We start from the raw sequence: 16,033 nt of genomic DNA, 5'->3' as shown, positions 1-16,033 counted from the left end.
AGAAGACAGTTTGGACATGTCATACTTTCTCATTCTCCAGCATTCTGCACTATAAAGTAGTGTTGAAAGTACGCAGCTCTGATAAATCTTAAGGTTGGTTTTGGTGTTGTATTTTGATGATTTGCAGACAGTATTTAAGCTCCTGAAGGTGTTCCTGGCTTTACTGATTTTGTTCCGGATATCCTGGCTTGTTCCAACATCCTGGCTGATGGTGCTGCCAAAGTATGTGAATGTTTCTACATTGGTGAGAACATAATCCTCTATCCATATAGGTAATGGTGAGGCAATATTAAAGGTCATGATATTTGTCTTATTGCAGTAGATTTTTAGTCCAATTTGCTGGCTGAATGCATTGAGTTGAGTGGTTTTTTCTTGTATATAGTGTTGAGTATGTGACAGGAGAGCGACATCATCTGTGAAGTTCAGGTCTTCAAGGGATGAGAAGTGTCCATTTAATGCCTCTTGGAATGTCTTCTGTTGTAGGCCGCATTACCCAATCGATAGCAATGTGGAAGGGGATTGCAGACATGACACACCCCTGACGTACTCCTGTTTTGACTTCAAAACTGAGCTCACTGTGATCAGCACTACACGTAAAGTTGAAATAGAAGCTTTTGATTATGTTGATTGTACGGAAAGGATTCCGTATGCCCGCAGAATGCGCCATAGGCTGGTCCTGTAAATGCTATCAAAAGCCTTCTCAAAGTCTATGAAATTTATGCAGAGTTGCCGTTGCCATTCTAAGCACTGTTCTATTATGTTTTGTAGAGTGAAGATCTAGTCTGTGCATCTATGCCCTTTCCGAAAACCAGCTTGCTCTTTTCTGAAAACACTATCAATTGCCTCTGATATTCGCTGGACTATAATCTTACACAATACTTTGCTTGGTACAGATAAAAGTGTGATACCACGCCAGTTATTACAATCACTGAGAGTTCCTTTCTTTCGTATCTTCACTATAACCCCATTGCTCCACTCATTTGGCACTTTTTCCCTTTCCCACACTGATGTAAATAGAGGAGCCAGGATACATGCTGCTTATTTAGGATTTACCTTGGACAATTCTGCATTCAAGTTATCCTTGCCAGGAGCTTTCCCATTTTTTAAGGATTTGATGGCTTGAATGATCTCTTCCTTAGTTGAGGTGTCTGTGTTGATATCAAGATCTTCTGCCTCCTGCATGTTTGCTTCCTCTTTAGGTGGCTCCCTGTTCATCAATTCTTTGAAATGCTCTGTCCAGCGTATTTCTTGTTCTTTTTCTGTTGTGAGTAGGTGTCCTTTTTTGTTCCTGATAAGAGTGTTTGTTGGTGTCTGCCATTTACCACTGATAAGCCACGTCATTTTGCAGATGGTTCCTTTTTCACCACAAGCAGCTGCATCCTCTGCTTCTGTTGCCAGATTATCAATATAATGCTATTTGTCTGCTTTCACAAATTGACCTTCCAGTGTACCTTGCTATACTGCTTGTGGTATTTGTCCTTTAGCTTCTGGGATTTTGTGTCTAAAACTTTTTTCTTCAGGGCTCATCTGGTTTCTATGACATTCCACGTGCTGGGTAAAATCCACTCCTTCCTTCTCTTCTGCCTGTAGCCTAGACAGGCATCACTACTCTGTTTATAAATTGCTATAACTTTGTCCCTCTTAGAATCATAGAATCATAGAATATCAGGGTTGGAAGGGACCCCAGAAGGTCATCTAGTCCAACCCCCTGCTCAAAGCAGGACCAATTCCCAGTTAAATCATCCCAGCCAGGGCTTTGTCAAGCCTGACCTTAAAAACCTCTAAGGAAGGAGATTCTACCACCTCCCTAGGTAACGCATTCCAGTGTTTCACCACCCTCTTAGTGAAAAAGTTTTTCCTAATATCCAATCTAAACCTCCCCCACTGCAACTTGAGACCATTACTCCTCGTTCTGTCATCTGCTACCATTGAGAACAGTCTAGAGCCATCCTCTTTGGAACCCCCTTTCAGGTAGTTGAAAGCAGCTATCAAATCCCCCCTCATTCTTCTCTTCTGCAGGCTAAACAATCCCAGCTCCCTCAGCCTCTCCTCATAACTCATGTGTTCCAGTCCCCTAATCATTTTTGTTGCCCTTCGCTGGACTCTCTCCAATTTATCCACATCCTTCTTGAAGTGTGGGGCCCAAAACTGGACACAGTACTCCAGATGAGGCCTCACCAATGTCGAATAGAGGGGAACGATCACGTCCCTCGATCTGCTCGCTATGCCCCTACTTATACATCCCAAAATGCCATTGGCCTTCTTGGCAACAAGGGCACACTGCTGACTCATATCCAGCTTCTCGTCCACTGTCACCCCTAGGTCCTTTTCTGCAGAACTGCTGCCTAGCCATTCGGTCCCTAGTCTGTAGCTGTGCATTGGGTTCTTCCGTCCTAAGTGCAGGACCCTGCACTTATCCTTATTGAACCTCATCAGATTCCTTTTGGCCCAATCTTCCAATTGGTCTAGGTCCTTCTGTATCCTATCCCTCCCCTCCAGCGTATCTACCACTCCTCCCAGTTTAGTATCATCCGCAAACTTGCTGAGAGTGCAATCCACACCATCCTCCAGATCATTTATGAAGATATTGAATAAAACCGGCCCCAGGACCGACCCTTGGGGCACTCCACTTGATACCGGCTGCCAACTAGACATGGAGCCATTGATCACTACCCGTTGAGCCCGACAATTTAGCCAGCTTTCTACCCACCTTATAGTGCATTCATCCAGCCCATACTTCCTTAACTTGCTGACAAGAATACTATGGGAGACCGTGTCAAAAGCTTTGCTAAAGTCAAGAAACAATACATCCACTGCTTTCCCTTCATCCACAGAACCAGTAATCTCATCATAAAAGGCGATTAGATTAGTCAGGCATGACCTTCCCTTGGTGAATCCATGCTGGCTGTTCCTGATCACTTTCCTCTCATGCAAGTGCTTCAGGATTGATTCTTTGAGGACCTGCTCCATGATTTTTCCAGGGACTGAGGTGAGGCTGATTGGCCTGTAGTTCCCAGGATCTTCCTTCTTCCCTTTTTTAAAGATTGGCACTACATTAGCCTTTTTCCAGTCATCCGGGACTTCCCCGGTTCGCCACGAGTTTTCAAAGATAATGGCCAGTGGCTCTGCAATCACAGCCGCCAATTCCTTCAGCACTCTCGGATGCAACTCGTCCGGCCCCATGGACTTGTGCACGTCCAGCTTTTCTAAATAGTCCCTAACCGCCTCTATCTCCACAGAGGGCTGGCCATCTCTTCCGCATTTTGTGATGCCCAGCGCAGCAGTCTGGGAGCTGACCTTGTTAGTGAAAACAGAGGCAAAAAAAGCATTGAGTACATTAGCTTTTTCCACATCCTCTGTCACTAGGTTGCCTCCCTCATTCAGTAAGGGGCCCACACATTCCTTGGCTTTCTTCTTGTTGCCAACATACCTTCTTCTTGCTGATCTCCTCATCTGCATTCCCCTCCTCTTTATTAAGGTCTGCAAGTGCTTGAAACCTGTACTTTAACTGCAGAATGGAGGCTTTCTGTGCTTTAGGGACTTTAGCTTGTCAATATCATAATGTCTATGTCCCTTGTTCGGTGGACCCACACTTCTCAGTTTTAGCTTGATGGAGGCTGTCACAAGGTGATGGTCGCTGCCAACATATGCACTCCTTCTCACTTTCACATCTGTCAGTGAGCGTCCCCATTTGCCATTGATCATGATATGGTCAATCTGGTTCTTATCTCTGCCATTTGGAGAACACCATGTCAGCTTGTGAATTTCATGATGTTCAAATAGGTTCAAATAGTTCATTCATATTACAGAAATCAACAAGCCTTTCTCTGTTTTCATTCATGGTGCCATACCCATGTCTTCCCATTGCTCTGTCATTGTTTGTATCGTCCTTACTGACCTTGCCATTCAGGTCTCCCGTGATGATAGTTAGGTCATGACATGGTACTCTCTCTAACTCCGTCTGTAGTTTTTTGTGACACCTTAGACACTAACAAATTTATTAGAGCATAAGCTTTCGTGGGCTGTAGCCCACTTCATTGGATGCATAGAATGGAACATATAGTAAGAAGATTATACACACACACACACACACACACACACACACACACACACACACAGTGATAGACCTAGGCCAGTTGGGTACAGCAGAGTAGCCATATTGGGATCCAGGAAGTGGGCGGGCTTTGCCCGCCCACTGCTAAAGGATCCCCCCAGCATAAGGGGGGGTCCACAGGACCTGGAAAACCAAATAATTACGGGGGACAACTAATGAACAACAGGGACAGGAGTGCGGTCAAAGGGTCAAACGAAGGGAACCGGACGGGGACACCGAGCAGAGAACCCCGGACAGCGCCCACTGCTCCTCAAAGGCATCAAGGGAGTCAGTGGACGCTGCCCAGAGGAACTCTGCCCGGAAATGTGAACGGACAGAGGATTGGAAATAGGCCCCACAGTCACAGGAGACTCCATCGGCCAACCTCCTCACCCTGGTTTTATAGATGGCCACTTTAGCCAGGGCCAGGAGGGGGCTGACCAGGGTCCCATGACTTAGTGGGGCCACGGACAGCCTGTAGTGCAAGGTAGAATTTGGCCCAGCATAAATAAATTCTTTAAACATACAGCAGGGTAGCATTGCATGTACTTTGATCATACATGTTGCTGGTGAGGAAAAAAAAGGGGGGTGTTTAGGAGATACTGATCCTTAGTCTTTATGAAATATCCTTGAGGAGCAGCAGTAATGTATCCCTAGAACATTAAAATGAGAATCACTTTGGATCTTAATCTGTGCAAAGAAAAACAAAATTAAATGATAAATTATTAAACAAATACCACCATTTTTTATTAATAGCTGTGTTAATATTGAGATTGGACTCTTGAATTTACCTCTTCTGGGGCACCACTCTGTTTCATCAATTCAGAATCCATCTGCTTAATATCTTTTTCCCAGCTTTCTAATTCTCTCACAAAATCATGCAGCTCTTCAGCATTTTGCTTCATTTGCAGCTGTAGCTCTAGTGCTTTATTTGGTGAAGTCATTGTTACCTGTTGAATTTGGAGAAAAACAGGTTTTTGATGAGAATCAAAAGCAATTATTGAAGAAAACTAGTTTCTGCAAAATGAAAAAAAAATCATGCCTGAACTCGACTGAATTACTTTGCATGGATGACTGAATCTTCCCACCAGTATGAGCAAAGACATCGTAGGAAAAAGTAAGGAGATGAGAAGAGAACAAGTTACTAAAATGAAGGAAAGTTATAACTTTTCTGACATACTGAAACATCTGAAAAGAAACAAGTCTTGTTTTTCGTTATTGTGGATAAGGTGTATCACCTCTTTAAGGAGCAAGTCAAGGAAGTATCCAGAAGGTGACAACTATGTGATCTTGTATTAAAGGAAATATGCTTCAATAATTTTTCAAAATGTTGTAATCACACAATCTTGTGTGAAAAAACAAGGAAATTGGCTTCTTAAAGTTAACATTTAACAAAAAATCTGCAACTATAAAAAGTACTCATTCTATAGATCAGAGGTAGGCAAACTACGGCCTGGGGGCCACATCCGGCCCTTCAGATGTTTTAATCCAGCCTTCGAGCTCCTGCCAGGAAGCAGGGTCTGGCTTCGGCGCTCCAGCCAGGGATCAGGGTCGGGGGCTTGCCCTGCTCTGCGCGTCCCATGGCTCCGTGCGGCTCCCAGAAGCAGGTGTGTGTCCCCACTCCAGCTCCTATGTGTAGTGGCAGCCAGGAGCTCCGCACACTGCCTCTGCCCCAAGCGTGGTCCCCTCAACTCCCATTGACTGGGAACCGAGCCAGTGGGAGATGAGCCAGTGGGAGATGCAGGGATGGGGCCTCTCTCCACTATTCCAGTCACTATTTTGTATATTACCATTATGTCCCCTGTTATTTTTATACTTTCTCAATTAGATACTACTAATCTCTTTACTCTTGCCACACCTTAAAGTTTTCAGAGTCCTAGACTCCTATTTCTTGTATATCTGTTTTGAGACAGGATGACCAGAATTTAACATTAGATAGCCTTACCTAAAATAAAGATAATATTTTCATGATCACTAACCCACATTCTTTATACAGTGTAACTTTTTGCTTGTTTTTGACTACTGCTGCACACTGAACAGATGCTCTCCTTGAACTATCCTGAATGATGCCATGGTCATTTTACTAAATTGTTGCAATGAATTTAGAACGTAGGAATTGCAGCATTGGATCAGACCAGTGGTCTCGTATCCTGCCTCCAAAGTGGCTGGCAACAGATGCTTCAGAGGAACTGCAAGAAACCCAGTAATAGACAGATGTGGGATAATATGTCTTCCATGAAGGTCTCATCCTAATCTGTAAAAATTAGAGAGATTGTTTCAAACCTTTACAAATGAAGTTTTATATCCCTACTTATTTTTTTGGTAACCATTAACTATTATAACTCTGGCTATTCTTACTATCTATATAAATGTCTTTGAATCCTGCTAATTTCTTGGCCTCACTGACATCCTGTTACAATGAGTTCTATAATCTAATTATGTGTTATTTGAAAAAAATATTAGTATTGAATTTGGCTCTCTTCTGTTTCTCATATTCTTGCTATTCTATAGCCTGTTCCTTATGCTTCCGAACATCTTGTTTGTTTTTTTGCAAATGAGCAGAGGTCTTCATTGAGTTGAGCACACCAATGCTCAGGTCCCTTTCCAGCACTGATCCTGATAATTTAGAACCCTGTAAACGGCATGTTTAAGAGTTTGGAGGATAGGGACCTAAGCAAAGACCTTGGAATTCCATTGCATACTAAAGTCTCTCTATTCATACCTCTCAACCTGTGGAGGACAATAAGAGATATTAATTAGAGAAGCCTTTAACCAGGTGAACAAGGTAAGGATCCTTTCTGAACAAATTATGATATTTTGGCATAGGATTCCACAAGCATGTGATAAAAAGACATGCTGTTAAAATTAACATATACAGTTACATACATAAGGAAAGTGGGGAGGAAAGGATGGTCTATGGTAGACCAATCACTGGATTGGGAGTATCATAGACTTTAACGTCAGAAGGGACCATCCTGATCTTCAGTCTGACCTCCTGCACGTTGCAGGACACAGAACCTCACCCATCTACTGAGTTACTCTGGCTGAGTTACTGAAATTCTCAAATCATGGTTTAAAGACTTGAAGTTACAGAGAGTTCACCATTTACACTAGTTCAAACCTGCAACTGACCTGTACCCCATGCTGCAGATGAGCCAGGGGAAAATTCCCAACCTCAAATATGGCAATCAGTTAGACTCTGAGCATATGGGCAAGACCCATCAGGCAGATACCTGGAAAGAATTATCTGTAGTAACTCAGAGCCCACCTCATCTAGTGTCCCATCTCCAGCCATTGGGGATTTTTGCTATTAGCAGTTGCCCATTGGCCACACACCATTGTAGGCAGTCCTCTCATACCAGCCCCTCCATAAACTTATCAAGCTCAGTCTTGAAATCAGTTAGGTTTTTTTCCCCCACTGCTCCCCTTGGAAGGCTGTTCCAGAACTTCAATCCTCTGATGGTTAGAAACCTTTGCCTAATTTCAAGCCTAAACTTGTTGATGGCGAGTTTATATCCATTTGTTCTTGTGTCCACATTGGCCCTTAATTAAAATAACTCCTCTCCCTCCGTTATCTAGTCAGGACACCTAGATTCAATTCACAGCTCTGCCACAGACTTCCTGTGCAATCTTGGGCAATTCACTTACACCCCGATCCACAAAGGCACTTGAGTGCCTAAACCTAAATTCAGGCACTTAAAATTCAGCTTTAGGCACCTAAAACCCAGTTTTAAACTGCACCATGATTCACAAAACTCCCACCAAACCCCACAGGCACCTAAACTTACTTGGTGCATAAGTTTACAGGTTACCTCTGCATTTTAATTCCTGCCTCTGGGCACTTACACTGCTGCCTCACTCCAGGCATCTGGATGCCTAACGCCAGAGTGATGCACAAACTGGGAGAAGATAGGTATTCATTTGCCTATCTTGTGTGCAGAGCCCAATCTGGTAGGTGGACTGTGGGTACCTATCAGATCAGGTCCCATTCAAAATCTGCTCAAAGGAGGAGTTGTCTTCCAATATTTAGCGCAGTGGTCACCTGGGATGTGGACGATTCAGGTTCAATTCCCCCCTCTGCCTGATTGGCAGGAAGGATTTGAAATCTCACGAAAGGGCTCTAATCACTGAGCAATGGGATATTTTGATGTGAGGTGTGATGCTGTATGCAAGCCACATACTAAAGGATATAAAAGGCAGCTGTATTGTCTCCATTTTATCTTCAATCCTGCTTCTTGCCTCTGGAGTAAGTTCTATGCAAACTGAAGTTCTGAACAAAGGACTGAATGACCCAGCCAAGCTTTGGATGTGTTCCAGGCAGGAATGTAAATATCGTTTTAAAAAGTACCCGTTTAAATAATAAAAATTGTATCATTTAACCGGTTAACCAATTGGGACCTCACAATGCTTACAATGGCACGTCTCCCCTCTCCCTTGTCCTAGACAGATGGGGAAGGACAGCTGAGCTCATACCAGGGGTGACACAACAGGCATAGCCAGGAGAGCTTAGGGCAGTAGAGAGGGCCCAGCACCCGCTTGCACCCTCAGTACCCAGGAAAAGGGAGAGGAGCCCCAGGTACTTAGTTTGTGCTGACGTGGCCTCCACAGATGCTCCATACCACCCCAGCAGCGGCTTCCTTTCCCTTCAATAATCAGCTGAAACTGCAGCACCAACCAGCGCGCCATCCCCTCCGCAGCCAAACCCCTTCCAGTGGCACAGGCAGGAGGCCAGGGACTACTTTATCTCCCAACGGGGCCTGCAGCCCCTGCGCCCCCACCCTAAATGTGCTCCCCCTGCCTGGCTGGCCATTCCCTGCGAAGCCCCCGGACTGGTAGTTTGCTCATCCTGCCTCCCTGCGCTGCCAGGCATTTCCTGGCCTAGCGAGTAGTATCCTTCCGCCAGGGTCGTCACCCCTGGGTCTGTGCAAGTATTTCTCCTCAGGTCTGTGGGGCTGGAGGGACTTTTTTTTAATATCGTTAATATCGACTCGGCCCCTTTAAGAAGGGGCTGGGCTCCCAGTGATCTCTTGTGATGCCCGCTCCTTCCTGGTGCCATAATTCACCTCTTGCAGTGTCCCAAAATGGCATCTCTACTGCAGAAGAACCTGTTGGAGATCTGCACACAGGCCCTGCCCTCAGTAAGGACTTCTACCAGCTGATCGGAAGGAGGTGGATGAACGGTAAGACTAATACGTATTGGTATACCGTTTAACAGTTTAATATTTTACATCCATAGTTCCACAGGGTCTTTCAAGCCAGCAAACTTACCAATATTGCTAAGAACCTGATATATGGACTATGAATTCTTAAGTATGTATCTGACTACTTGGACCATTTAGCAACTCTCTTCTTGTTCTTTTCCTTTTCTAATAAACCTTTAGTTTTAGATACTAAAAGATTGCCTGGCAACATGGTATTGTGGGTAAGATCCAAACTAAAATTGGTCTGGTAATGGCCCTTTGCGATTCAGAAGAACATTTTGTATAGTGAGCAGTTTTTTAAAATAACTCCTCATCTTATTGGAATGCAATAAAGGGAGCTGTGTGATTTCTTTTTTCAGCTTCTTGATAACCAGTGTGGGGAATCAGAACACTTTGATTGGGGAGTCTAATGTCAGTGTTAACCACCAGTTCTGAGAGCATCTGCTCTCCTTTTCGCAGCCTGCCCCAACTTTGGCATTTTCAGTGAGGACTACCATAGGCACCCCGGGTCACATAAAGCACCCTCAATCTGCCCTGTGGTAGTTGCTCAGCTTTGGATAAATACTTAATCATTTGGAGCAGGGAGGCTGGACCTGAGGTCTCCTGGGGTGCCCTAACAACCAGTTTACAGAGTCAGTTCATTTTCTCTGTGGCCCAATGACTATTTAAGCATTGATTCGAAGTGGAGCAGCATCAACAGAGAAGACTAAGAGCACTCCTCTGATTACTCCAAGAGATGGGTTCCTGACTATAGATCGCTAACAGAGACAGGTGCCTCCTCACTGCCCAAACTGAGGCACCTACCCCTTTGAGAACAACTGAGCTTAGGACACACACACCCCTGGCTATTTTATGCAAGCTTCACTTTCCTAGCATGCTGGCTTTGTAGCTCAGTGGCTTTCAACTTTTTCTAAACAACCGTACCCCCTTCAGGAGTCTGATTTGTCTTGTATACCCCAAGTTTCAACTCACTTAAAAACTACTTGCTTACAAAATCAGACAGAAAAATACAAAATTGTCACAGCACGCTACTACTGAAAAATTGCATACTTTCTCATTTTTATCATATAATTATAAAATAAATCAACTGGAATATAAATATAATACTTATATTTCAGTGCATAGTATACAGAGCAGTATAAACAAGTCATTTACTTTGTAGTTACATCACTAGTGCTTTTTATGTAGCCTCTTGAAAAAATAGTCAAATTTCTAGATGAGTTGATGTAACCCCATGGAAGACCTCTGCATACCCTGGGAGGTACATGTACCCCTGGTTGACAAGCACTGGTGTAGATCACAGTTTAAGGTGCCTAACTCTCCCATGCATAGTAGCGGCATCTCAGTAGCTGACTCAGGCTCAGTGGATCCCAGGGTTGTTCCCAGGATGCTCGGCGTTGCAACGCCTAAGCAGGGCCGGTGCAAGGATATTTTGCGCCCTAGGCGAAACTTCCACCTTGCGCCCCATGCCCCTCCTTTCCCCAGAGCATCGCTTATTAAAATCTTTCAAAAATGAATACTGCATAATGTGGCATTGTTCATTAGAATTAATACACGCTCGGCTTGAAAATTTATTAATTTCACTATTTAGTCTACATATTTAATCAAAATAAATGAATAACCTGACAGTGTTGACATTATTATTGTTTTCACTTTGCACAAAATAGCATGGATCTTAAAATAAATCACATACATTAAACACAATATACTGTCACAGACTAACACGTTATAATTTAGAATTTATTTTTCCACGCCTTCAGTTTAGCAAATTTAGAAACAAGTTCCTCCAAGTCAATGCTACAAGCAATGTCATGTTCTATTGACAAGGTAGATAGCCCAACAAGTCTTTGTTGCAACACTGATGTTCTCACGTATGTTTTTATCAACTTGAGCTTCGAGAAGCTTCGCTCACCACTGGCCACAGAAACTGGGAGAGTCAAGAGGATGCGAAGAGCAGTAACTGTGTTGGGGACACTATCTGTCAGCTTATTTTTCCAAAGGAAGTTCAATACATGTTGTGGTGATGCACTTTTTGGACTCGTCTTGTAATAGCTTGCAATTCATTGCACAAGTCAAAGGCATCAATATCTTTGGATTCACCATGTTGCAAAGCTTGCTCCAGATTCAAGCAATGTTCCATAATTTGCTTTGGTCTTGTATTTTGCAAACTGTAAACATCATATAGGAAGCCAAATACTGAACTAATTTGCTGCATCAATGTTAATCTTTCTTCAACCGAATGTATTGTTGTGTCGATGACTGCAAAGTAAAAGTTCACTTTGAATTTTTCTTTTGGATTATAAATAGGTTTGTCATCTGCTTCATATGTGAACTGCTTCCTCTTTTTTCTAATACAGATTGTATCTGGTTCAAAAAGTGCCAGTACATCCAACTCCTCCGCAAGTTCACCTGCATCTACCAATGTTTTCTCAAAGTCTATGTCAATTCTGTGGCCTACAAGAAACTTCTTGATTTCTCCAAGTTGATTAATGGCATCACTTACGTTAAATTCTTTCGCCTGAAGTTGTTTGCGAATCATGTTGATCTCAAACAATATGTCATACCACACAACAAGAGAAACAAGAAACTTGAAACTAGAAATGGCTTTTGCAAGATCCTTTGCATCAACTTGTGACATATTGCCAGATGATCCAGTTAGAGTAGTGTTATCATAGATCTCTAGCAGAGCATCATAGATGTCACCAAGCTGATAGCGAAGAGGTTTCAAGGCATCAATTCGACTTTCCCATCTTGTTTCACTCAATGGTTTAACTGTGAGATTAGATACGTGGTGTGTTAGAACTTCCCAGTGATGTGTAGAAGCGGAGGAATACACATAAACATGCTATACTAAATCAAAGAAGGCGGTTGCCTCCAAACAACACTTTGCAGCATCACTAACAACCACATTCAATTAATGTGCACTGCAAGGAATGAAAAAGGCTAGTGGATTAATATCCAAAATTATTTGTTGGACACCATTTTCTTTCCCTTTCATATTGCTCCCATTGTCGTAGCCTTGACCACGCAAGTTTTCTATAGGCAGTGACATCTCTTCTAACTGATGAAGAATAGTTTCTGTCATACCAGCTCCAGTTGTCTCCGTAAGCGACACCAATCCCAAGAAGTGTTCCTTTATGCATACTGATTCAGTCTCATTCTCTGTCTCTGAAGTAGGCCTATCCACAAACCGAACGTTCATGGTCATTTGTTCAACATGGCCTGCATCTGGTGTACAATCTAGAATGACTGAAAAGTATTTTGCAGCACGAGCAGATGCTAGGATTTTTTGTTTGATGGCATTGGATAGAAGCTGAATAAGTTCATTCTGTATGCCTTTCCCTAGGTAATGTACATGCATCTCCTTGTCCTTAATCCTGCGAAGACGCTCATCCAGGGGTCAGTCCTGGGGCCGGTTTTGTTCAATATCTTCATAAATGATCTGGAGGATAGTGTGGATTGCACTCTCAGCAAATTTGCGGATGATACTAAACTAGGAGGAGTGGTAGATAAGCTGAAGGGCAGGGATAGGATACAGAGGGACCTAGACAAATTGGAGGATTGGGCCAAAAGAAATCTGATGAGGTTCAATAAGGATAAGTGCAGGGTCTTGCACTTAGGACGGAAGAATCCAATGCACCGCTACAGACTAGGGAACGAATGGCTAGGCAGCAGTTCTGCGGAAAAGGACCTAGGGGAGACAGTGGACGAGAAGTTGGATATGAGTCAACAGTGTGCCCTTGTTGCCAAGGCCAATGGCATTTTGGGATGTACAAGTAGGGGCATAGCGAGCAGATCGAGGGACGTGATCGTCTCCCTCTATTCGGCATTGGTGAGGCCTCATCTGGAGTACTGTGTCCAGTTTTGGGCCCCATACTACAAGAAGGATGTGGAAAAATTGGAGAGAGTCCAGCGAAGGGCAACAAAAATGATTAGGGGTCTGGAACACATGACTTATGAGGAGAGGCTGAGGGAACTGGGATTGTTTAGTCTGCAGAAGAGAAGAATGAGGGGGGATTTGATAGCTGCTTTCAACTACCTGAGAGGTGGTTCCAGAGAGGATGGCTCTAGACTATTCTCAGTGGTAGAAGAAGACAGGACAAGGAGTAATGGTCTCAAGTTGCAGTGGGGGAGGTTTAGGTTGGATATTAGGAAAAACTTTTTCACTAGGAGGGTGGTGAAACACTGGAATACGTTACCCAGGGAGGTGGTAGAATCTCCTTCCTTAGAAGTTTTTAAGGTCAAGCTTGACAAAGCCCTGGCTGGGATGATTTAATTGGGGATTGGTCCTGCTTTGAGCAGGGGGTTGGACTACATGACCTCCTGAGGTCCCTTCCAACCTTGATATTCTATGATTCTATGAAGCGGGTCAAACAAAGCTAGATATTCCACAAATTTGAGGACGTTCCCATTACCACAAGTGTGCAGGTTGTTTTGTGTTCCCTGAAAGGCCAGGTTTTGTATACCAAGAACTCTGACCAAAGCAATCAGATGTTTTAGTATTTGCTGCCAATACTTTTCTTCTTGCTTAAAGAAGCACAAATGTTCTTCATCAATTGTTCTCTCATATTTCAATCACAGTTCAAGTTCCTTCCATGTTTAAACATTTATCAAATATTGACTGCTTTTCTTGTGCTCTGAAAGAATTGCAGACATGTTTTTCCAATCCCTTGAGCCTTTTCCAGAAAGAGATGATGTGCCAATAGTACAACTGGCAAACAACTTGCAGCAGAAGCAAAAGCAGAATCATTTGATGTGGAATACTGCAGCCACTGATGGTGCATTTCTTCTCCATTAACAAGCCTACGTTTGAAATGAATTGTCGAGAATTTTCTTTGCTTACTATCTTTGGGAAATCGAACTGCTGAACTTGTTCCAGCTCATGTTCCACCAAAATTTGTCTGACTTGATCATCGCATTTGGCCCAAGTAGCAGGATCTCTAAAGCTCAAATTCAAACAAGTGACATTTTCGCTTTCACGTTCTTCCAAGTTTTGATCCTCATGTGTTTCATATGATTCGTCTGCAATATTCAGATTATGTTCTTCAAACTCTTCTTTAACTTGTGAAACTGTCATCCCGACCTCCATCTCTGCTTGATCCTTTGGCATTGGACTACCTTCATCTCTGGCCAGTGGACGTTGATACCTCAGAAACGAACCTTCTTGCTTTCTTTCTTCTTTTTGCTTATCAGCCTTCTGCTTACAAAACTGTGCCCCAGACAATTTTTCTCTATCTGCCATGAGGCTGTTTCAACTGAAACTGAAAAAATTGAAATTTTATTCCTATCAGTTCTTTTGCTTGTTCACTGTTAAAAGTAAAGGATAGAGAACATGTCACTTACCAACTATGAGTCACTCTTTGAATTTCATCAACGGGTTAGGTGGGGAAGAGAAGCACACTGGGTTCAGTCAGTGATGGTTCGAGTTTGGCCAGGAGGAGAAGGGAAGCAGAATGGGTTTGGGTCAGCGGGGGATTGGGTTTGGCTAGGGAGCGAAAGGGAAGCAGACCAGGTTGAGTCAGTGGGGTATCAGGTTAGGCGGGGAAGGGAAGCAGACTGGGTTCGGTCAGTGGGGGTTCGGGTTTGGCTGGAGAGTGCAAGGGGAGTAGACTGGGTTTGGTCACCTGGAGAATCGGGTTTGGCTGGGGAGGGAGGATAGGGTGCAATCTGGGTTTGGCTGGGTGGCGGCGTAGGATTCAAAGAGCCATAAGGTGAAATGGGCGCTCTCCTCTCCAGTCCCTGACATGCAGCAGCGGGCCAAGTGCACTTGCAACAGGGCAATGGGAGCGTGTCGCCTGCTTTGCCTTCACAAGTCCGTCCTGTGTCCTGGCTGAGGAGTTGAATGCTGGGCTCTTGCTCCGGCAGCAGGGGCGTGGGGCAGGCAGGATAATGTATCTACCAACACAGCAATCTGTAGAATTATCGATTCACAATCAAAGGACTTCACTGGATTTCTAAATGGCAGCAGTCGGAGATCAATTCATTGGGAACATGGTTTTTATCACCTGCCTACAGTCTGCAATCTAATCAAAGGACTTCACTAACCACTGGCTTTCTAAAAGGCAAGAGAGCAATTCATTGGGAGCGTGGTTCTTTTACGTCCTCCCTACCGTCTGCAATCTGCTGCCAGCCTTTTGATTGATATATGGTCCTACTTTTGGGGACCACTTTTTGGCACCCCCAAATCTTGGCCCCCTAGGCAGCTGCCTAGTTTGCCTAGTGGTTGCACCAGCCATGCACGTAAGTGCCTTTGTTGACCCCAGGCCTTACTCTCTCCCGGCCTCAGTTCCCCATCTACGGACTGGGCCAGCAGCGCTGTTCACAGCCCATTGGTGCCCCCAGGGGGCGCAGGCGCTGCCCTGAGGAGGACGGGGAAAGGGACAGGCAGAGGCGGGTCAGGCCAGGGTCCCTGGCGCCTCACATGCCCCCAGCCGTTGCAGCCGCTCTCTGGCGGTGCGGAAGCAAACGTGACTGCTCGGGCTCATCCCGCGACAGGTGCCCCCTCTCCCCCGGCCAGGAGACCAGGGACCCAGCCGCCCCGCCCCCGGACAGGTAGAAACCGCCGCCCCGCGCTCTCCAGACCCCACCTTGAGCCGGTTCCCGCCTCCTCCTGCCGCCGCTTCCCAGAGTGCACCGCGGCTGGGGCTGGAAACAGAGTCACCCGCGCTCCGCCTGACGGGGCCTTGGCCCAGCTGCCGCCCGCCCCGCCCCGCGCAGCGCCGCCCGCCCCGCCCCGCCC

General features: G+C 44.7%; 2 protein-coding genes across 7 annotated transcripts in view; both read right to left on the bottom strand.

Moving 5' to 3' along the window:
- RPAP3 (RNA polymerase II associated protein 3) overlaps positions 1 to 16,033 on the bottom strand; it is a 50,493-nt gene that overhangs the window by 34,344 nt on the left and 116 nt on the right. The window contains exons 1-3 of one of the 6 annotated variants that reach the window (XM_073327967.1): positions 15,882 to 16,018; positions 14,638 to 15,205; positions 4,885 to 5,043 (exon numbers count right to left, since the gene is read on the bottom strand). In XM_073327967.1, coding sequence (XP_073184068.1) covers positions 4,885 to 5,037 — 153 coding nt within the window. In that variant the 5' untranslated portion in view covers positions 5,038 to 5,043; positions 14,638 to 15,205; positions 15,882 to 16,018. Of the gene's footprint in view, positions 1 to 4,884; positions 5,044 to 6,072; positions 7,084 to 14,637; positions 15,206 to 15,881; positions 16,019 to 16,033 lie in introns of those variants that run through there. The other 5 variants (XR_012156781.1, XM_073327966.1, XM_073327965.1 and 2 more) reach the window with 5 other exon arrangements.
- Positions 7,951 to 14,536, bottom strand: LOC140910007 (zinc finger MYM-type protein 1-like). Its single transcript, XM_073340146.1, has 3 exons — positions 14,004 to 14,536; positions 12,272 to 12,671; positions 7,951 to 12,001 (listed from the first exon to the last, which is right to left on the bottom strand). The coding sequence occupies exons 1-3, from the start codon at positions 14,534 to 14,536 to the stop codon at positions 11,300 to 11,302; spliced, it is 1,635 nt and encodes a 544-aa protein (XP_073196247.1). The 3' UTR covers positions 7,951 to 11,299.

This window comes from Lepidochelys kempii, chromosome 1, assembly GCF_965140265.1.
Source record: "Lepidochelys kempii isolate rLepKem1 chromosome 1, rLepKem1.hap2, whole genome shotgun sequence".
NCBI classification, from domain to species: domain Eukaryota; kingdom Metazoa; phylum Chordata; order Testudines; family Cheloniidae; genus Lepidochelys; species Lepidochelys kempii.
Note: the sequence above shows the minus strand (reverse complement) of the source record. Positions and strands in the feature narration are given on the sequence as shown.